This window comes from Pangasianodon hypophthalmus, chromosome 21, assembly GCF_027358585.1.
Source record: "Pangasianodon hypophthalmus isolate fPanHyp1 chromosome 21, fPanHyp1.pri, whole genome shotgun sequence".
NCBI lineage: Eukaryota > Metazoa > Chordata > Actinopteri > Siluriformes > Pangasiidae > Pangasianodon > Pangasianodon hypophthalmus.
Window position 1 is genome coordinate 2,337,677 of NC_069730.1, and position 22,042 is coordinate 2,359,718.

Here is a 22,042-nt window from a genome sequence, read left to right on the forward strand (position 1 = left end):
AAATCAGAAAAAACAGAAATCTACGTTATCTAGACATGCGTAATTGTCTGAGTAATTGTCTGTTCATCTAATTGCATTATTCTCTATAATGGTGATGTAAAAGCCATCAAAGTGTGTTGAATTATTACACAGTAAATCATGTGGAGAAAAAAAAAAAAACAGCTTATCTACTAAAATACGAGTCATTGTTTTGTCAGAATATAATCCTTTCACATGTTTTTTTTATATAATATAATCCAAATTATATAAAAATATTAATACATTTGGAAAGAACACTGACATTTCCTTCAGTTGTAAGAAGGATTGTTTGCACAATAACGGAGGGATGAACTATGGGGCAACACGGGCTGATGTCAAAAACAAACTGAGGCACAAAGAGCTCATTTTTGGACCTGAAAATGTAAACTTTGTTCACTCTGTGTTTACGGATTGATTACAGCCATCTTGAGTTCTACATTTTTGCCTGGACGTGGTGATCTTTCAAAACAGGAAGGTCTGCACACAGTTTTGCAGTCAGGTAAATATTTAGTTTCACCTATCTTTGAGACTCTTCTATCATTGTGGCAATAATTTATTTGTCATGCACCACTAATGCCAGAAGGCAGCTTGACTGACAGTGCAAATACCTTCTCCCCTTTTCGGCAGTACTGTTTAACCAAAAGAAAGTACAACTTTTCTATCACAAGCCTCCCTTCACCAGAGTAGGACAACTGATACGTGAAAGCACGTAACGTGATAGGTGATAAGTGCAGTGGACCTTGGCTTGATCCCTGAGGAACGCCTGCAGTTTTCAGGTTCGATGCTACGGATACATGAAGGATACGGATACGGATTATTGAGTATCGGTTTGATATCGTGTTCACTTACTCATAAAAATGCTCTGATGCCAACAACCGTGACGCAAGCCTACTGTATGTCATCACTCTGAAGAACAGACAACACGAAATAAAAGCAGGTTCTGTGAAAATATCAAGATGGTGAACTACAGCCTCTTCCAGCGATACAATTAACCTGATAAAACATTTTAAACGTAAAACTCACTAGGCAAGAATAAACTAGCTAGGCAAGAATAAACATCTACAAAGAGTGCTAAGGTAATGAAAATAACAGCTCTTATCCAGCATGTTGTTCTATATATATATATATATATATATATATATATATAGAATAGCAGAAAACTTGAATCATGACATAATGTATCATGATATCGATATTGTGTCGTCATTTTGCCCAGCCCTATTCTAAAGTTTCAAGTTTGCAGATTTTAAAAACCCCAGAAAACAAGGTTAGTCCGAGTGCACAGCTAAACCTTTTCTCAGTGACTAGCATCTCAAAATGCATTAAGAGAAACGTTCCTGTCTCTGATTTCTACAAGTACAGAATGATCCTGCATTCCCCAAAAAAACAAGCACTCTCATTTCCTCTCATTCATCTAAAAAACTCAGTGGAAGGATAAACAGCAGCGCCGTAACATTTTATTTCTAAAAGGAAAAGAGAAAAAAAAGGACATAATGTGTAGCTTTGCCAGAAAATAAACACTAGCTTCTCTTTCAGGCAGTTGTGCACCGCACCCCAATTTAGGGCCAAAACCGTTAAGGTGGCCAACATTCCTCCAGCTGTTTCTCTCAGACGCTGGTTAAACGGGTCGCTAAAGTGCATCTGACGTGGATTCTCTCGTATTCTGCACAGACGGAGGAACAGAGACGAGTGTCGACGGTGCAGCTGGAACAACACTCTAAAGTCTATATTTAATCAGGCATCTCAATCCTATTTTTCACCAGCTTTAGTGCCAGAGTGAGCACGGGTTCAGGTCTCCAGTTAGGATTTTTAAGCACTGGCCTACGTTTCCACAAGCTGAAGAGACACATGTTGCGTAATTAGATGTTCGAGATCAACTACCCTGACTTAAATCAAACTAATTTTGAGCTCAGAATTAAAAACTGAAAACTGCCGGCGTTCCTCAGGGACCGAGTCGAGGTCCACTGCTGCTATAAAACAGCACCATTAAGAATGCTTCTGTGTGTATAGCGTTTAGGTTCTCGTGCGGTTCTTTAGACAGCGAGAACATAGCAACGACAGTCACTTTTAAAGGAAATGATTTGAGAATGTGATCCGACTCAGAAAGTGAATCAAACATGCCGAGATGTGAGCCGTTAAACTGAACCAAAGGACAAAGCTGTAGCGCTGCAGTTATGGAAATCTGCACCAACAAAACGAACAAAAATAAACAATAAACACTGCATGTGATGTGATGCAAAAAACTAGCTGCTTATATAACTATCGAATCATTTCTTTAGTCCCGGCTCTGTGTTCTTCATGCCTGGGGGATTTTATACATACGCTTAGTAAAGGTTTGTTTACAATTCCTGTCGCTGTCTTTCTGATTGATTAATGAGAGTTTACGTTTTCAGCCCTACACTCACACAGACAATGTTTTCTTCGCCTTTTGCTTTGTGCAGTGTGAAAGCTAACCAAAACAAATAGCAAATGAATCAGAAGAATCATTTTTGCTCCGATTCAGACTCTCAGACGGACTAATAAGTGTGAATGTGCCCAAAGAAGAACTATTACTAGTACAACATGGCTAAGAAAAAACTTTTATAATTTACATCCCTAGTTAGCATTAAGCCTGTGAATATGTATTAAATGTAATGTATTAGCAATCATGGTCAAATATTCATGTTGTTGCAAATGTTCGTATTTCTTTCCCAGATCACTCATTTGATAAAAGCATTGAGATGAGAATAAAAGACCAAAGCTGCGAGGAAGCTGGACAGTTTATCAGGATTACTACACTCTATCTCTATGAGCTAGCATGATTTATACACTAAAGAAACAGCTAACAGAAACTTTGAACTCTTGTCAAACAGCAACACAAAAGTCTATTCCCATCATCACTGCGTTCTCTGATTCAGACCCTGTCTATACGAAAACGACGTTTTGGGTCACGAAGCTTTTTTCAAAAACATTTGGGAAAACATTGATGAACCTGCGCATACCCATTGTGTGTGTTATGAATGTGCTAGGACTTCATTTATCATGACTGCTTAACAAGTTGTTACATTATGTTCTGTAATTTCTTATTAGATAACGTATCTGCACTTTCATTTCGCTTTGTTTTATTATTACAAGGCGACTGAATACGAATGATCTTAATGTTATTCTTGAAGCATTTGCCGTAACAGTGTATGACTTTCTAACACCGCATACTGGACTGGCGTGCTAGTGTGAGCATTTTCGCATCGTTTTACATCGGAGGTATTTTTTGAAAACGTTGCTCGTGTAGACGGCGCCTGAGAGAGCGTGAAATATTCGCACCGAGTTGATTCACTGCTTTGAATCAATCTGTAGCCACTGGCTCATTCAAATCAATGTGTTTTAATGAAATACATTTTATTAATAATTTTTTTTTTCATAATAATAATAATAGGAACTCACTGAGCATTAAGAAACAGGACATGTTTGTTCACCAACTTCTTCAAATCCAGGTTTCAGCAACTGGCGGCCAATCAAACCACAGAATATGAACATCAACAAAAGTTTCAACATCGCTCTGCACCGTTCTCAGACACTTGCAGAGTGCTGCAGGTGTTTTTCTGGATTGAGCTGAACAATAGCATACCTGACATTCCCCAGATCCGAACTGAGATTTCAGATAAGCTTCAGGTCACTTTCAAAACTGAATCAGCTGCTCGTGCAAACATGTTGCGAAACATAACAGATATTTTCATTCTAACTGCTTCCACTAAAAAATGTCAGAGTCAGCGTTTATAAGATAAAGAAGTGTGTATTTTGCATGCAGGGACGCAATGATGAATCGCCCATTGCGGTCTAAAGCTCACAAGAACACAATGGCAGCTACAGTGAAAGTGCTAGCAGGAATCAGTGAAAGAAAAAGACAATCAGAACGAGTTCACACATTGTGACGGTGGAGAATTGAAAAGCATCCCAGCTGGATTATCACTCGAGGTGTTAAACCAACACCTACAGTGATAAATTAACTCTTTTGTGTTCATTTGTGTCCAGTTGGACTTATATAATCCAACTCAACACTGTAGTGAACCAACTCAAACCCCTCAAAAGGCCACCATACACTAGCGAGCTGATCCAAAGATATGAAAGCTAAATTTAACACTGTAATGAGCAAACTCAACATATCATGGGCCAATGCATCACTGTAAAAGCCATCCTAACACTCTAAAGGCCGGCTTAACAATGTAAAGGGCCAACCCCACACTCTGATCCAGAGCTGAAACATCTCTTCACTTAACACCTTAAGGACTGACTCAACACTAATAGAGCGCTTATTAACATTCTAAAGGACACTCCACATGACATGGGCCAACTCAACACTCCTCAGGGAAAAACTAACACTATACCTGCCGATCGAACAAGATAAAGACTCAATCGCTGTAAAGGGCCAACAACGCTCAGAGAGACATTTAAACACAATATGGCCAACGCAACCCTTAAAAAGTCATCCCATCACTTAAAAGGTCAACTCAACCCACGAAAGGGCCTACTCAGCCCTCTCAACACCAACTCAATCCTCAAAGAGTTAACTTAAAAAGAGCAGTTAAACCAAAAGACCAACTAAACCCTCCCAGGGCCAACTCAACCCACAAAAGCCTGACTAAACCCCTCAAAGGGCCAACTAAACCCCTCAAAGGGCCAACTCAACACTGCAAAGTGCTAACCATGAACAGTAAAGGGGCAGTTGAACTCTCTCATTCAAGGGCCAGCTCAACCCTCAAAAAGCCAACTCAACCCACCAAGAACCAACCAAACTCTTAAAAGGGCCAACTTAACCTACTGAGTGTGAACTTAACACCATAACTCAACACTCTACAAGCTGATCTAAAGGCCAGCTCAAGCCTCTGAAAGCCAATTAAGCTCTTAAAGTGCCAACAACCAGAGGACCAATTCAACCCACCAAAAGCTAACTTGACCATTAAAAAGCCAACTCAACACCATAACTCAACACCCTACAAGTTGATGTAAGGGCCAAGTCAACCCTCTGAACGCCAATTAAACCCCCCAAATCGCCAACTGAACACTCCACAGGCCAAACCAAGTAAAGGATCAAGTCACTCCTCAAAGGGCCAGATCAAACCAGCAAAGGACCAACTCAAACTAGCGAAGGGCCAATAGGACCCTCTGAAAGTCAAGTAAACACACACGAAGGACCATCTCAACACTGTAAAGCCCCGATCCAGGAGCGTAAAGAGGGAACTGAACAAGCTGAACCAAATCATAAACATGTCACTCACACCATTCAGGGGGCTGATCCAGTTTTGGATCTAACACCAGTAGGTGTATATTACAAACATCTAAACATTTATGCTTTACTTTTATTAGAGCTACATGTGATGTTTGAGAAGTTCATTAAAATGCCACTAAGCAGAAGATGCAGAACTGCATGGCTGCTGGATATGACATCAGGTCAGGTGCATGCATGAACACAGTCTACAGAGCATGCAAAGTGCATCTGACAAATGCACAGGTTTGCAAATAAAATCCTGAGCCATGCAACAAGTGAAGGACTGAAGATAATGCCCTGGACACACAGAGGTCCAGCAGTGTGTGGGTTGTTCAGCAGAGACACACACATGCATGATACACACGCGCATGTAAAGGTGCTATGCTGAAAGTAAACGGAATATTTCTGTGATTTTTTCCGCATTTTGCTTACAAACAGCTCTTCCTCTTACCTGGCTGTCTGTGTTGAAGCTGTGCTCGAGCCAAACGCCTCCTTTAATCCCATTGCACTTCAGGGGACGACATGATAAACGCGTTTCCTCCAGAAATCCATAAACAGTGAAATATTCAGATACTTCAGAGGAGCTAGAAAGTTTTCAAGCACTCATCCTGTACATCTGAACTCAAAATTAAAGACGCAGAAATCTCTTCCAGTTACAAGAGACGTTTACAGACCAATAACATGACTATCTAAAAATAACAAATAAAAAATAACAACAATAATAATAACAATAATAATGGAGGGGCATGAGAGCAACCCTTCAAATGTAGAAGCAAGAAAGTAAACAATGCGCGACGTGTCTCTTCTCAGACCTTTCCTTCCGTTTCTAATCACATCCTCCTTTTTAATATCAGTTGATATTTTCCAAAACTGTCGTTAAACTCGCGTTAAAATCCTCCGTCAAAACCGTTTGTCGAGTTTATCTGCGTCAAAACACACCGAAGTATATCCCCGACTTCAACCACTATGCACTCCGTTACCTGTATCCGAAATAGCGCTACATTTCTAATAGAGTGCACTATGTACGCTGTCGTAGCCTTTATTTCATACCCTAAGTAGTGCACTAATACAGGAAGTAAACTTGCGTTTGACATTCAACCAGCCTCTCCCCCAGACTCAACTCGCATTTTCGTGCAGTTGAGATTGACAGTTAAGGCGACCAATCAGAGTTAAGAAAGACTTTTGATTGACATGTCCTTCATCCAATACGCAATAAGACATGTGCCTGTTTGCGCCAATCACACGCTTCCTGCCCGTGTGTCTGACCAATGAAACTTCTATATAATTCCTGCCCGAACGTTAGCAAACAACTCACATAACTAGCATATTAAATATGTTTAAAAGCTTGGTTTAGGTTTTAAAACGTTACTTCAGGAGACATTTTATAAGATATAGTAATTCGTATACGTTTTCCGATGTATGCTGTGGGTAGATAAAAACAGCTACAGCTGCAAATAGTGGAAATAAAAGTGGAAATATTTATAACTGACTTGTTATAAACTTTGACAAATTGACAGGAGATAAAAACGTTTAAATATTTATTTTAAAGTGGGACAAAAGCATCTGCTTTTGAATAACAGTTTAAACGGAACCTGACTAACTAAATTTACTACATGAAGGCCAAATCTCAAATAGCTCTCTGCTCCCTATAGAACTGCACTACAGACGTTGTTTCTTTAATAATGGCGTCTACGCCCTATGTAGTGCACTAGGGAGCCATTTTGGATTCAGCCAGTTGCGAAACGTAAACTGAAGGCCGTAATAATGGCCAGATCTTTCTTTACGAGTCAGAAAGTACTCTTAAATCTTGTGTTGATTAATATCATTTAGATTTAGGTATAACATCTATTATTGTCTACTTGAAGCTTTAAAAAAAGTGAATGGATTCTAAATATGTTGCAATCCAGTCTGACATCTCTGGAGTCCATGGCAACATGTCAATCTGTGAACAGGGAAGATTTGTTATTAGCGCCATCTACTGGTGAAAAACAACATTTAATGTGAAGAGGAAAAGTTATTCTCTCTCTCTCTCTCTCTCTCTCTCTCTCTCTCTCTCTCTCTCTCTCTCTCTCTCTCTCTCTCTATGTAAAAGCGGATACCAGCCTTAATTAACTATTCATCCTAGTCTTAGTACAAACAAGAAATAATTAGAATATTACAAAAAATGTTTTGTTGATAGTCACTACTATTTTTGAGTGAAATGAGAGAATAGTTTAGCTTCCTCATATACAATAACACTACTACTACTACTACTACTACTACTAATAATAATAATAATACGAAATAACAGATATAGAATAAATAGATACAGAATCAATAATATGAGACAAGTAAATAAGTAAAAAAACCAACAAATGAATAAATAAATCAATATTTTCAAGTCCAAACTCTCAACAGCTTAATTTTTTTAAAAACATATTTTAAAAATTACGATAATGTACACAAAACCATCTAAAACAATACATGTTGTATGAATATAGTATACATTATTATAAATAATTTTTTTAATACAAAGCAATCAAAAACAAGCAAAAAATACAAACAAACAAACAAACAAATAAATAAATAAATAAAATCCAAACTCTCAAAGTCTGTTAAATATATAAAGTATTTACAATAAAGCATGCAAAGCCATCTACATACATAGATAATTTATATCTATATATTATATATCACAAACAAACAAACAAACAAATAAATAAATAAATCAGAGTCCAAACTCTCAAAGTGTGTTACATATATTAAAAAAAATTGATAATGATAAAAATATCTCCAATCATTAATGAAGGAACTATTATGACCAATCTGTTAAATGTTAGTTCACAGCAACTCCGATCAGGACAAAGCAATTATTAAAGATTAAAGCTGCAAGAAGCTGCATATAAATGCAGAGGAATAGGAACCTCAGAGGAACCTCACACAGAAGGTTGTGGGAGACGGTACTGCTTGTTCTCACAAGCTGGATTAACATTTACAAACATTTACAAACATTTACACTCTGTTAGGTACATGGATGGTGGTTTGTAAGAACAAAATTACACTCAGAAACAGAACCATGTAGACAAACTGAGGCAGACTGTGTCAGGTTCAGATGTGTACAGCAGCTAGAGAAGAAAATGGACACACACACACACACACACACACATTTTCAGCAGCCCGTGTGAAGAGGAAAAGAGGGTTGCAGCTAGGCTTCATCCTTAAAGTCAGTCCCTAATCCCCCGGTCTAATCTGGTCACTGGGTCACTAGAGTGCTGCCTAATAATCATTCCATGTCTCTGTCCTTCTTCTACACACTCTCTATTTCATCATCAAACACAATCATGGCAACCTCAAGACACTTCATCTGCTCAGGTAGGCTAAAAATAAATCAATATTAGACCGCTGGGTGGGCATGTGGTGAAATTTATCAAAGCCTGTCACAATTCATCACTGCCTTTACGTCTGTTGTGAAATGACAGCTGCTTTATTTTTATTTATTGATCTTTCAGTGCTTGTAGTGAGCATAAGCCTCGCAGCAGCGTATGTTGAAGAACTCGACGACAGGTACATTGAAATCTGGCAACTGAGTCATTTCTAAAGAGAAAATTCTTCAAAATTACAGCTTTCCTTAATTACCATTATTAATGGCACAAGTGTACATTAATACAGCGTTAATACAACATTAATTATGTATATATATATATATATATATATATATATATATATGCCTCTATATAGTAAATAATGTGTAATAAATAAATTCTGCATTAATCAATGTTTATTCATTAAATAATACAATTGTAATGTAATTGTTAATTATGTTATAAATAATACATATGTCATTATTATTATTATTATTATTATTATTAATGTGAATTTGTGTAATAGCTGTGCAAATTAAAGTACTAAAGTAATAATTAAAGCATGTACTGTAAACTGATAACTCAGGATCTAAGTTATGTATGGAATAAATATTAGTCATTGTAGGTCTTCATCATTCAGTTAATATTTAAAAAAAATATGAGTACGAATGGTAGTAGAACTTGACATGACCTTCATCGGTTAGATAACACTGTAAATAATTAGTTAAATCATGAAGTTGAAATCTGAAACCTGGCCTCTTGATTTGATTATGGCTGAAAGTAATTTTTCTAGGAAGTTGGAAGCTGATTTTGGAGAGATGTTTTTTTTCTCATTTGTGTTGACTGGAATGTTTATGTACGTGAGTGTGCTTCTTACAAAGCATTATAAAGTTATAATATGCTTCATGTTTGTATGCTGCTTTTTTAATATTTAGATTTAATGAGATGCGTAGGAGTGAGCCCTGGCTGGTGGAAGTGAGTACATTTTTAATTCTATCTTTGTTTTCATGCTATAATGCAGCATGTATATGATCTGATTTGATACACGTATATATGATGTGCTGATCTGATATACAGTTTTATGCTCCGTGGTGTGAATATTGTAAAACATTCGAGCCGATATGGTACGAAGTTGCAGCCGAGCTGAAGAGTCAGGGCTCTCACATCAATGTGGGCAAACTTGACACCACTGTCTACACCGGTGAGTCAAATTGAACATAAATACACCAATAATAAAGCATTTAATATCACTAATATGGAGTGTTTATGCAAGAGGTATAGGAATGGTATCTAATTTTTAAAAACTAAACATCAGTCACATGGGTTAAACCATGACAACTAATCACACTGTCCCACAACAGTCTATAGCGTACTCCATAATTAGATTAGTTAAGAGAGTCTAAACCCTTCAGCAGTGCACTTCTGCTCCACATTAAGCTTCTTTTGATTAAACACCAGATGGACAGTCAGCATTTTTATTAAAAGTTTGAGTTACAAAATTATTTGTTTGCTTTTACACTGAAATCCTGTCATGGAGGTTCTGTTAAAGCTGCAGTTTGTGATGTAATGTTGAAAAAGGTTTCTAAACTTCAAACAATAATATAATATAATATAATATAATATAATATAATATAATATAATATAATATAATATAATATAATATAATATAATATAATATAATATAATATAATATAATATAATAATTGTTATCTGCAATTTCCATGCAAAAGATTTCACTAGTTTCCCTGTTTCAGGCTTCTATTTACATTTTTCTGGCCCTGAAATTATAATTATATGTGCATTAAAATGATATTAGACTTTAATGTAAGTTATGGATGGAATAAATATTAGTTAATGTAGGTCTTTATTAGTTAACATTAAAATATCAATTAATACAAAATTAATGACCATGATTTAGGTTGGCTTTCATGGTTTTAGAATGTTAGCTAATGCTAATGCTGTAAATAATGTTTGATAACGGAACCTTCAAATAAATCATTACCTAGAAAGCTAACTGTCTGATTTATCCCTCACAAATCTCTAGTGTTTTTTTAGATTTTTTTTTTTGCCGTTGTTGTGTACTGAGAAAATTTTATGCCAAACTCACTTATAATGGATGTCAGTAAACTCCATCACTAAACAATTAGCTGAAAGATATATTATTAGCGAATACTTTCATAAATTTCTCAGTTTCTGTCAAACAGCGCATGGATACCAAATGTAACCAGAACTACTTTATCCTGTATTCCTTTAGTGTTAGAAAGATGAATAAAACACTAGAGGAACAGAACAGAGAAGCCTTTACCTCGTGTCTTTATCATCCTAACACCTCTATCGTTCCAGTGTAACGACTGTAGCAATAAATTAGCATTATATATCCGCCCATTTTCTTCCTAATTTGGTCATGTGCTAATTCCCACCCACCAGCCGGCTCTCCCTATCAGACGACAGCTGCTGAACAGAGAGGACGAAGGCTAACACGTGTTTCTGTCTAGACACATGAAACCAACTTTTGCATTTTTTTTAACTGTGTAACAGACTTGGAGGAAAGAGCTATCTACCCTCTTCCTCATACATGACCTCACAGACGCCTACGATTGGTCAGTGATGCTGTGATTGACAGGGGATACAACAGCTTAATATCATCCATCTCACCTAGACACAACAGCCAAGTGTGCTCACTACGCACTCTACATGGATTTGTGTTATATATTTGTGCATTTTATTGACATTTATAAACAGAATTCAACAACTGCCCTAGGTAAACTGGGTTTTCTGTTATTTTCTCGGTACAAGGAGACGTGTTCAAATTCATTTCTGTGGTAATCACATACAGTGTGTAAAGTATACTACAGAGTTGGCTAATAGAGATGAGCTAAATGTTAACTGATAAATGGTTGAGAAAATGCAGGAGTTTCTGTTTAATGCCAAATAATACACCTATAAGGAATAGCCATGACCATCTTCCCTAACTAATTGACAACTGAGGTGCCATAGTAGCTCTATTTCTTTTCCTTTCTTTCTTTTTTAGATGCTGTCACAGAGTTAAAAATTCGTGGATATCCATCTATAATTTTGTAAGTGCCTGAAAGAACTTCATTATAATCTTGGTTATGATTGTGCATCATTTTTTATAAGATACAGAAATTAATTATTTCTGTATATGCAGCCTTACGTGTCTTTATCAGGACTTTTTGGTCTGTTTCTTTGAGATGAGGTACAAAAGATTTTACATATTTTTTCTACCAGACCCTGAATAACAGTCATTTTAGTGACTGAAAAATGGGGACATACTGTATTTTCCCTCTAAAAAAGGATATAAAGCAGAAAAATATAGAAAAATCCTCCTTTCAATGGTGCTATTGAAATTAATAAATAAAACCACACTGCAGAACATCAGCTTATTATCTGGATCAAAATTATTATCTGCTGAATTCATCTGAACACACAGAAACTCTCATCTTATTTTTTTTTATATTGTTCACACATAAACACATTTACAGATCAGTTAGAAGCTCATTTGCATACTGAAACCTTCTGCAATATCAGTATTGCATAGTTACTGCAGTAATCATTTACAAATTATACACTCTTGTGCAACAGACTGAGCTATTTCTGAGGATAATGTACGAGGATAATATTGCATGTTGTAATCTCTCCATAACCATATTTTATGTTTTTTTCTCTCCACAAGTATAAAAGGAGATAAGTATTTTCACTACAACGGCCAGAAGACAAAAGATGCCATCCTTGAATTCACCTACAGAGTTTCTGGGTAAATTTACGGACTTGTTTTTCTGTGGTGTTAATTTATGTCCTGGATTAAATTAAATATAAATTAAATCAGTTTGATCTTTTTATTCAGATCCACGTACACTAATCAATTCTGCTACGATTACACTCAGAGATTTATGCTAAAACGTTCACCCGCTTGTGTTAAATTTTCTGATTATCTTTGCAAATCATCCTTGGGCTTTGGAAAATTAAATTAAACATGATTTTATATCAATCCCATACTGAGCTTTAGAACCATCAGAATAATACATTTACATTTAACTTTTGCACCCAAAGAGTTTTTGTGTGCTCACAAAAACTCACAAAAAGTGCTCACAAAAACAACAACAACAACAACAACAACAATAATAATAATAATAATAATAATAATAATAATAATAATAATAATAAATCTTACACAATCTTCCCCTTCACCATAAATGGAAACAATCAGTCATGTTTGGTGTTCGATGTTTCCTTCTTTAGTTTTGCACAACGCTGTTGAATTGTTGCTTCTGATTGGTCAGACGGTGCTGATTAATTTTCTACAGAGTGTACGGGAATATGTTGAGTAAAATCCACAAAAACACAATACAGTGTTGGCTGAACATGCAGCACATATGTTATAAATAATAAATACAAAATTCGCTATATGTATTTTTACTCTCATTAGTTCCCGACTTTTCGGAAACAAATAATCAACTTTTGCATGGTAACAGTCGCTCTGCTTCATCACACCATCCTGTCGTTGATTATTATCCTATAACAGCGTGACATGGAGTGTTTAATTCCTTACATAACGTCTTTAAAGGCACCTGTGTGATGATGTAGACGTTGCACAATGCTAAAGCAAAGTGGTAGCAATAAGCTTCTCTTTCTTCTGAGATTATTCCTTTAAGCTTAAAGTCAGGTATCTCTGCTTTGAGTGATATAATAAACACTTGTGTATTTTCTCTGTTTCTGCTCAATCCAGTCCCTCTGTGCGAGCTCTGACCAGCGTACAGCTCTTCCAGCACGTCCTGAGTCGCCATCAGCTTTTCTTTGTTTACGTCGGAGGGAGGTCACCGCTTAAGGTAAGCCCTCTGTAAACGTTTTGTGGATGATAAATGAAAACATTATGCAATAAAGCGCTTGACATTCACCAAACATTTGAGAAATACACACAGATATGTTTAAAATGGTCACATTTACTAGAGCAAACATTTCCTTTAGATCCAGCTCATGAATTGCACCTGATTATTTGGTTCAAAGCGATTGAAGTGCAAAAAAAAATTATTCTTACTGTATATAAGTAAAATCCAGAACTTGTACGTTGGTACTGATTTCAAAATGACTCCCTCATCCCTCATTAAGCCTTTAATGGACTGCTTAGCCAATCTGTAGAGCACCTTTATAATAAACACTTTTTTATTTATATAAATAATATATTAAAAATAACACAAAACAGAAAAAAAGAGATGCTGGCGAGGTAACAATTGGTTATAGCTGCTATATCTTGTTTTGCCGCTCCACTACAAAGTGTTGTGTAGCAAATGTAAAATTGTAAGCATTGGCAGATTGTTGTGGTATAAGAGGAATAAAACACTAACAGAGCATGTTGTTGTTGGAAAATAGTCAACTTCGGAGTCATAACAGTGACTCAGCTTCATCACACCACCCCAGCGCTGATTATTTGACATGCTGTTTATTTCTTTAGTATCCGGCATTTTGCAAAAGCCAAGCAAGATGTAACAACTGAGGTAGTAACATTTACTGAAATTAAAAATGAATAAGCAAATTCTATACATTCATAATAAACAAGAAAAATATTCAGTCATATACTAGTCTATATAGTAAAATCTAACTTCACACACACACATAAACACACATATATACATATATATATATACTCTACACAGTACATGATTCATACGTGATGCTGGTTCTCTGCAACTTTATACATTTTTAATTATTTGTAAGAAAATTTGTAACAATTTCAAATAATGTGTATTATACTGAACATGATTATAACTTTATAATATAAATTTATAAAGCACCATATTTGGAAAGCGGGAATCAAATTAAATTAAATTAAAGTCAAATTAAATTCATATAGATATAGATAAGGAAGTAGATCACGTGAGTGTATTAAATATCAATTTATAGTGTGTCAGTCTTTTTCAAAATACTTGAAAATACTGAAAAATGTAAATAATGAAGCTTCTGGTGTCTGTTTTTTATTATTACATGGTACGTTGAATACGTAGGCTGTTTAGTGAATAAAATAATGAGCGTGAAAAAAACATACAACAATCTTGTCAAGATTCTGAACTCAAAATAAGAACTTTTCAAAAAAAAAAAAGAAGAAGAAACAAAAAGAAAAAAGTTTTCATCCTCATCCATTGTTTTTTTTTGTTCTTTGTCTCTTTCAGGGACAGTTTTATAAAGTGGCATCTGAATTTCTCATCCACAACTATTTTTTCTCAGCCACCGTGGACGTTTTACCGCAGGTGAAAACACGTTTTTTTCCGCACCATATAAAGCTCTTTGTTTGAGTTGAGTTCTTCAAGGTCAGTGAAAAGAAAATGTTTTGAATTTCAGGCAGTCACATTGCAAGACGTTCCCTCTGTCGTGGTGTTCAAAGACGGAGCTTATGACATCTACAACGGTGAGAGCTCCTTTAGATGTTTATGGACAAATCGGTCAGTTTAGGGAAGCGCGTGGTCGCGTGTCAGTTGTAGTCGGTTTCCTCTCAGCGCCTCTCTGATGGTGCCGTCCCAATTCGGCTGTGTAGGAAGCTGGTAATGAAAAACCAGAGCGTCTAAGCAAAGGGTCACCAGGAACGGGCTCAGGTAGTAGTCGTTAGGGAAACGTGAGCAGCGATGAAGCACCCGGAGGACGAACTCCACGCCGGCGCTGTCATCCTGCATCATGACGCTCGTCTGCTGAACCTCACCATTATCATAGAATGCCTTCTGGAGCCAGAAGTTGAGCAGGAAGTGATCGGCGCACTGTACCTGGACACGGAACACAGCCGTGTCAGAGGAGTTCGTCACTACATGGATGGTCAGGACGTCCATCATTGTCGTGAGAGTCGTGCGTTAACATGTGTTATCGCATTTAGCAGAACGGAGAACTCCCTTTCCCTACGGAGACACAACGTTATTCATCAGCTGCTTCACGTTTACTGTGTCTTAGGAATGTTAGCAGAGCAAATACTTAACCAGTCAGAAAGGAGAAGAAGAACAGAATGATATTTCACCCATCCTGCAGAACCAGTTTGGCTTATTTGACTTTTTTTTTTTTTACACGTGTTTAAAATGTTTTAATATTAAGTCAAGAAACAATAATTAGCTCCTAATACCAAATCACACTTTTTCATTTTCACACATCTACAATATGACACGCGTCATCCCATAAACACTTACAGAAAAATCACGTATACTTCACACAGTTCTTCACGTGTCATTATGTGAGTAATACGTGATAATATCTGGAAATCTGCAACATGAAACTGCACATGTGACGTCAAGTAAACATGTTACAAAATATGAACAATGATCACATGATCACAGTGTTTACAGAATGTGAAAATAAACCAGTCACGTGAGAAAATCATGTGAAATATAAACATGTGCTCTATGTGTGAAAAAATTAGGATGTGGATAAAAAATATATGAGCTAAATGTGAAAATAATTAATGTGAAAACCTACAGGCACTATATATTAAAAAAAATTAACCTGAAAATATATGAATTGTGAAAAAACACGATAATAGAAACACATACAATACATATAAAATTGAATATAAATAAACTGTGAAAAAATCTGTTAAAAGTAAAAATGTGAAAATAAATCGTAAAAAAAATCACATGCGAAAAATAAATGAAAAAAAATCACACATGAAACGTCCACTACATGTGAAAAATAAGACGTGTTAAGTAACTAAAAACCACATGTGTAAATTTTATTCAAATTTTATTCAAGTTCTGTTTACATACCTTTAATCTTCTACGCATTTTCTCAATCCTGGAAGTCATTTCTTTCTTTTTTTTTGTTTTAATATTTCCACTCACTGCAGTATTCAGGTTCATTCAAAATGTTTATTTTCTCACTGAGATCAGAGTAAACATAAAAAAATGTTGCTCTTCTCCTCAACCGTATGAAAGTTGAGTCTGACCTTATCCACCAGCCTCCCTCTTAGTCAACTGACTTAAACAAAGTATCCTGCTTCTCAAAAAAGAGTTTCCTTGTGTGGTTAGTGTCATCAGGCGCTGTTTGCTTAACACACTACTTTAATCATTGCCAGTTTCGGCATTGCTGGTAATAAAAGAAAGCTTGATAAGATGCTGATTATATCTGAATACCTGCTCTGTGATATCTTCATATACAACATGTGACAACTGTAATGATGGAACTGTGTGATGAATTTACAACCGTTATATCAATTTAAAATAAAAATAAATAAAAAAACAGCAGTGAGTTGATTAATAACCATATAATAAAGGCTCATTTATTCACTTAGGAAAAATATTTTGTTAACTTGCTTATCTTTTAGTATTTCTTTTTAAAAACACAATGTAGAAATAAAAAAAAAAACATGTTCTCTGATTTAAAAAGGAGATAGTTTTAAAATCCCTGTACATTTTAATCTTCATGAAGCATCTAGTAAAAGTATTTCCTTGTAACATCATTATCTTCACTGAAATATTATTATTGAAGTTTTAACTCTAATGCGTTATTATACTTATATTTGTTACCTGAGTGATGAACATTAATATTTGTACTCAATTAGGCTGCTTTCGCACTTTTTTTAAACCTCCAGAGAACGTTTTACATCTAAAAGCTCTCCCATATGTTTTCTACTAACAGCAAAGTGTCAAAAAATGTAAAACGTTGAAAAGTAAGTCTTGTTAGTGAGCAAATATTAGTTAAATAGCTGTAATTAGCTAGCACTGCTAAGAGCATTGTTGTTGTTGCTGTTGTTGTTGTTGCATGTCATGTAAGACACTTTTTAAGTTCAAAAGTTCACAAAAGGTGCTCCAGTACTTTTGAAATATTATATATTTTATAAATGCTGATATACTTTCATACCTGTACTACATGTGCAGTTTTGGCTGAACTATTATTATCATATCATTGGACAACGTGTTGTTTATGATTAAATTAAATTAATTAAAGTACACACATTAAAGTCTGAAGAAACAGGAAGCTGAAAATCTCGATATAAAACATGATTTAGCATTGAAGTCTTATCATGTGACAAGTGAGTGTTATTGCATCATAAAATATAAGAGCCAATTATGTTTCAGTATGCAAATGTCTTCTGTTATTACACCACTTTACCAGGGAAAAGGGGCGGGGCGTGTAGTGCTTTCAGTTTGTATATTCATATTTCTTGAGATTTCTTGAGATTAAAAATTGTAAGCTCTTTTATTCCTGTCTAATGATGTTTTTGTTGAACTTTCACATGAAGTAATTTATAATTCAATAAATAATAATGTCTTTAAAAGCACTTTCAGATTGCTTTAATGTATTTATAAATTTGTATCTTCATAATTGTCTCTAATTCATTTCTCTGCCGTTTCTTTCATCCAGAGGTACGCGACGGCAATCTTTCCTCCTGGGTGGACCGAGAGCGTTTTCCTCGTTATTTCCTGATGGACAGCTTCTCCTTGTACCAGATGGGTGAACGAAGTATGATTACACACTAACACAACACACTCAACATTTCACATAGCTGCTGAGATAGCAGACATTTATATCCATAACAAAGCAGATGGCTTTGATTGAAAATTCATCTACAAGCTGTTATGAATATTTTTGGAAACATTTTGTAAAACCCTGCCATTTCAATGAAATGAAAGAAAGTGAGCTGAAACAAATCCATAAATGATGACAAATAAGACTAGCTGTTTAATCAAGGCAAAAGTAAAGACACCCTATAAAAGGAGGAAGAGTTAGTTTGTGTCTATGGTAGCTGCAGTAGCTAAGCTGGAGGCGCTCTTTCGCTGTTATCATTTTGTCGTTTTCAACTCTTTGCCTTTTATGGAGTTTTGTAGGTGTTACTAAATGCAAATCAGCTGTGCTGTGAACACGATTGGTTATTTACGGCTGATTGGTGTTCCTCAACAGACACATAGAGTATGAAGAAAATCAGCAAAACTTTTACAAATCTTGCAGGAATTTTAGTTCAGTTTGGCCAACAGAAACGTTTACACACAACTTAACTAAAAATCTGATAAATAAGGCCCACTGTAGTCATGAAAAATACATCTACTTTCTTCTAGAAGTGAATATAATCTCATGCATTATTGTGTGTTTCATATTCTTCACAGCTAAACTTGTAGCTGTAGCTGTGGTGGATGAGAAAAACCCATCTGCAGAAAGTAGTCGGTAAAACTCAGACCTCCGACCACATTTCTCCACTATTAAATATGACATGCTGTGTTTTGAAAAATGTACACTGCTGACATTCTCTGTTAATTTCTCTCTTTAGTTATAAGAGCCTTGTGGAAAAGGTGGCCACAGAATACAGCGACCAGTACAGCATGTGAGCAGCCAAAGAAATAATTAATGGCCAAGATAATGGAAGGTTTGGGAATAAAATGAAGACTGCTGAATGTGTCCATCTGTGTGCATTACAGGAACTTCCAGTTTGGCTACGTGGATGGAAACGACTACATCAATGGCGTCATAATGGGGTGAGCAGAATGATTTCGGTGCTAGGAGCTACTCTGTGCATAAATAATGAATAGTTTTCTGATATTTCTTGTGATTGGTAGTGAATTCTGGGCTGTATGTCAGAGTGAAATTAGACATTAGAGTGGAAATGATATGACAAATTTTTTTGTCACTTATTGTCACTTACTGTATATTTGTCACTTACCTAATTGCAAACCAAAAAGTTTCAATATAGGTGAATTGTTTGAAGCCAAAATAAAGAATACTAAAGATTTAGTGGAGATATATATAGGGGAAATGATGTCATGGGCCTGACCTGAACAAATGGTGCAAAATATCTCTGTAAATACATCTGCTGATGCTTCTGGACACATCATCCGTGATGTTCCTGGAATCCTCAGGTGTTTTGGGTCTTTCATCATACACCCACCTCCAGGCGTCCCAGCTGAGGCTGATCAGTGGATGGCTCTTAGCTTCTCCACTCCTATGATGCATGACATGCTGAGGGCTCTGGACAGAGATCGAGCCCTGGCATCAACCCTCTATTGGCAAGCACCTCACCCTCCAGCCAGCCTACTGGCAGTTGGTTTCCAGACCTTTGTACTTGGCAAGCTTTCTATCACAGGCGTCTTCCAAGCTGTGAGCTCCAGCAGGACAGCTTGTTTGGTGGATGCAGACAGCAGGGCAATGTCTGGTCTCAAGGAAGTAGTTCCTGAGGCTACAGAACTTAAGTTGCTGCTTGAGGTCCTACCAATACCTGTCAGTCTGTCACAGAGCACCTGCAGATGTTTTCACTGGGGACGTGGTTGCTCGATAGCGCTCGTGACGGCCTTGGTGGGTCAGGACCTCTTAGCACAAGTTCTGTGCTAGTGGCTTCTGCAGTGACCTTCTGAACTTGATTGGTATTGTCCTTCTCATAGTGCCTTTGACCAGCAGCTTAGGATATGATCTAGGGCTCAGCTTTCCTCTTCCTTTCATAGTATAATGTATATGTATTTCATAGTATAATGGTGTATCACTGTTTTCCTTTCCTCAGCGAGTTGCCAGTGCCTTCTCTGATTGTGATGAACATGTCCATTGATGGATATTATCTACCTGGATATACGGTTGAGACCATTGAAGATCTTCTCCAGTTCCTCAATAGCATCCTGACTGGAAGATCTGAGGTCTGATCACTTCCACTATTCTGTTAAATCTTTTCTCAGTTTTGAGTTTAACACAAAGTGTGTACGTTTCAGTTACTCGGAGGGAACGGATTCCTGCGGCGGATAAAGAGACTTTATTATCGTGCAACATCTGCTTTAAAGGTGAGGCACTGCATCATTAGGGACGGTGAAGTAAAGATGCATCTCACTGAACAAATATTGGAGAAATATTTAGGGCAATTTTTTTCCTACATGATTTCTAAAAGATCTCTCTATCACTCAGACGAGTTTCGCATCAGCTCCCTTCGGTACATGTTTTCTTATTTCCTTGCCGTTGGTCGTGATTGGATTCATCGTCATGGGAATCTGCACGGCTGAGAGGGTGGATGATGAAAAGGCAGATGATGGCACTCGTTCTGCGGTCACTCACAGGAAGAAAGCAGCAGTGAAACACTCTGAAGCCAAGAAAAAAGATTAACGTGACCACAATCATTACAGTGGTTCCCAGCCCTGGTACTCGACTGCCATTACTATGAACATTTTACTGTTTTCTCTGCTCTAACACACACACACACACACACACATATACACTGACTCAGCAAAGGGCTGTTAGTTAGACAAATTAGTTTAATTAACTGTGTTAAAGCAAATAACTCAGTGAAATAGGCAACATGGTTGTTGGTATTATGATGTTAAAATTCATTAATAATTTATGGAAACTCAAATGTTCAAATTATAATAATAAAAACTCACGTAATTAATTATTTGTAATTTGTAATGCATTTTGTAACACTGTTCTGACTAACAGCACAAATGCTGGGGTTGTCAGGGAAGTATCATGTTTAATCATCATGTGTAAGGAAGTAAGGAATAAGAAAGGAATAAAACACACTGAGTCATGATGATATAGGAAAACAATCAAGGCCAGGGTGGTATTTTTTTTAAATAACAGCACAGACTGAAGTGTTTTATTCCTCTAAAACCACAGGAATTTGCCAAACACTAGCATGTTTTATTTAAGAGCAATGCATCATACTTTTTTTATCCATTTGTAGTTACATTTAATGTTGTAGAACAACCACAAAACGACTTGTTTCCTGTTCCGTTTTGCTTTTTTGGTCACAACTCTCTGGTTAACTTACAAGCCACTTTAGAGGCTAACGTTATTATTTTAACATTATGATGTGGCTTGTAAAAAGTAATGTTTTATTATACTGTATATAACTCACACAAACAGTGTGTTACAAACTACCTTCTTATTACGGAGAATATGAAACACACTGGAGGCAGTTTTGAAAGTTAAGGATGGAAATACATATTATTAAAGCATTTAAATCCCATTTATAATGGAATATGCAAATTTTTGAACTGATATTTGTTTTTTTTTCTTTTAATATCTAATCCTATGCTATCTGATACAATTTGATCACTATTTGTCTCCTGTAATAAAGACGGAACATTTGTGAAGCCAAAAACACACTGAGAAATGTTGCTAACTTACAAATTTAATTTCTTTGGCTTCCTTACTTTTGTCCTAGGGGTGCGCAAACCTTTGCCCTCAGCTTTTTAATGTACAATTTATAGTTAAACACTTGATCTTTTTGTCTATGTGTATAATTTAAAAAAAATCAATCTACTCTGGCCACATTAAACTTATTAGATTTTATTCAAAACTCTGAATTATTAACATTAACATATTATTATATTGAGTGACTATTAACTACTGTTCAGGTATAAATAAATAAGTAAGTAAGTAAGTAAATAAGTAAGTAAGTAAGTAAGTAAGTAAGTAAGTAAGTAAATACATAAATAAATAAATAATTCCTTGTCCCTAACATAAATAAAAATGCTGCTGAAAT

The 22,042-nt window shown here is 36.0% G+C and overlaps 2 protein-coding genes across 6 annotated transcripts in view; one reads left to right on the top strand and one right to left on the bottom strand.

The window, feature by feature from the left end:
• Positions 1-6,326, bottom strand: part of tesk2 (testis associated actin remodelling kinase 2) — a 28,250-nt gene extending 21,924 nt beyond the window's left edge. Inside the window, exon 1 of one of the 2 annotated variants that reach the window (XM_026941099.3) lies at positions 5,712-6,326. The gene's annotated coding sequence lies outside the window, so the exon portion shown is untranslated. Of the gene's footprint in view, positions 1-3,438; positions 3,457-5,711 lie in introns of those variants that run through there. The other variant, XM_053227667.1, reaches the window with a different exon arrangement.
• tmx3a (thioredoxin related transmembrane protein 3a) lies at positions 2-21,929 on the top strand. 4 transcript variants are annotated; one of them, XM_053227670.1, is made up of 17 exons: positions 2-517; positions 8,595-8,611; positions 8,749-8,803; positions 9,537-9,576; positions 9,679-9,802; positions 11,633-11,678; positions 12,296-12,376; positions 13,349-13,448; positions 14,787-14,864; positions 14,956-15,022; positions 17,953-18,051; positions 18,693-18,750; positions 18,854-18,907; positions 19,002-19,058; positions 20,075-20,204; positions 20,277-20,345; positions 20,467-21,925. In XM_053227670.1, exons 4-17 carry the CDS (start codon positions 9,547-9,549, stop codon positions 20,659-20,661), a joined length of 1,188 nt encoding a protein of 395 aa, XP_053083645.1. In that variant the 5' UTR covers positions 2-517; positions 8,595-8,611; positions 8,749-8,803; positions 9,537-9,546; the 3' UTR covers positions 20,662-21,925. The 4 variants fall into 4 exon arrangements, with proteins under 4 accessions (XP_053083645.1, XP_026796903.3, XP_053083644.1 ...); XM_053227669.1 differs by lacking the exon at positions 2-517 and adding an exon at positions 5,350-5,442 and having other exon boundaries at positions 20,467-21,929; XM_026941100.3 differs by lacking the exon at positions 2-517 and having other exon boundaries at positions 7,043-8,611; positions 20,467-21,927.
• The last annotated feature ends 113 nt before the right edge of the window (positions 21,930-22,042 follow it).

Bases quoted from the DNA above. Each gene is read 5' to 3' on its own strand.
- tmx3a (XM_026941100.3), top strand. From the start codon at position 8,530: ATGTCTCTGTCCTTCTTCTACACACTCTCTATTTCATCATCAAACACA. The intron at 18,751-18,853 runs GTAAAACTCAGA...TTCTCTCTTTAG, and splicing joins CCATCTGCAGAAAGTAGTCG to TTATAAGAGCCTTGTGGAAA. The intron at 20,346-20,466 runs GTGAGGCACTGC...TCTATCACTCAG, and splicing joins GTGCAACATCTGCTTTAAAG to ACGAGTTTCGCATCAGCTCC.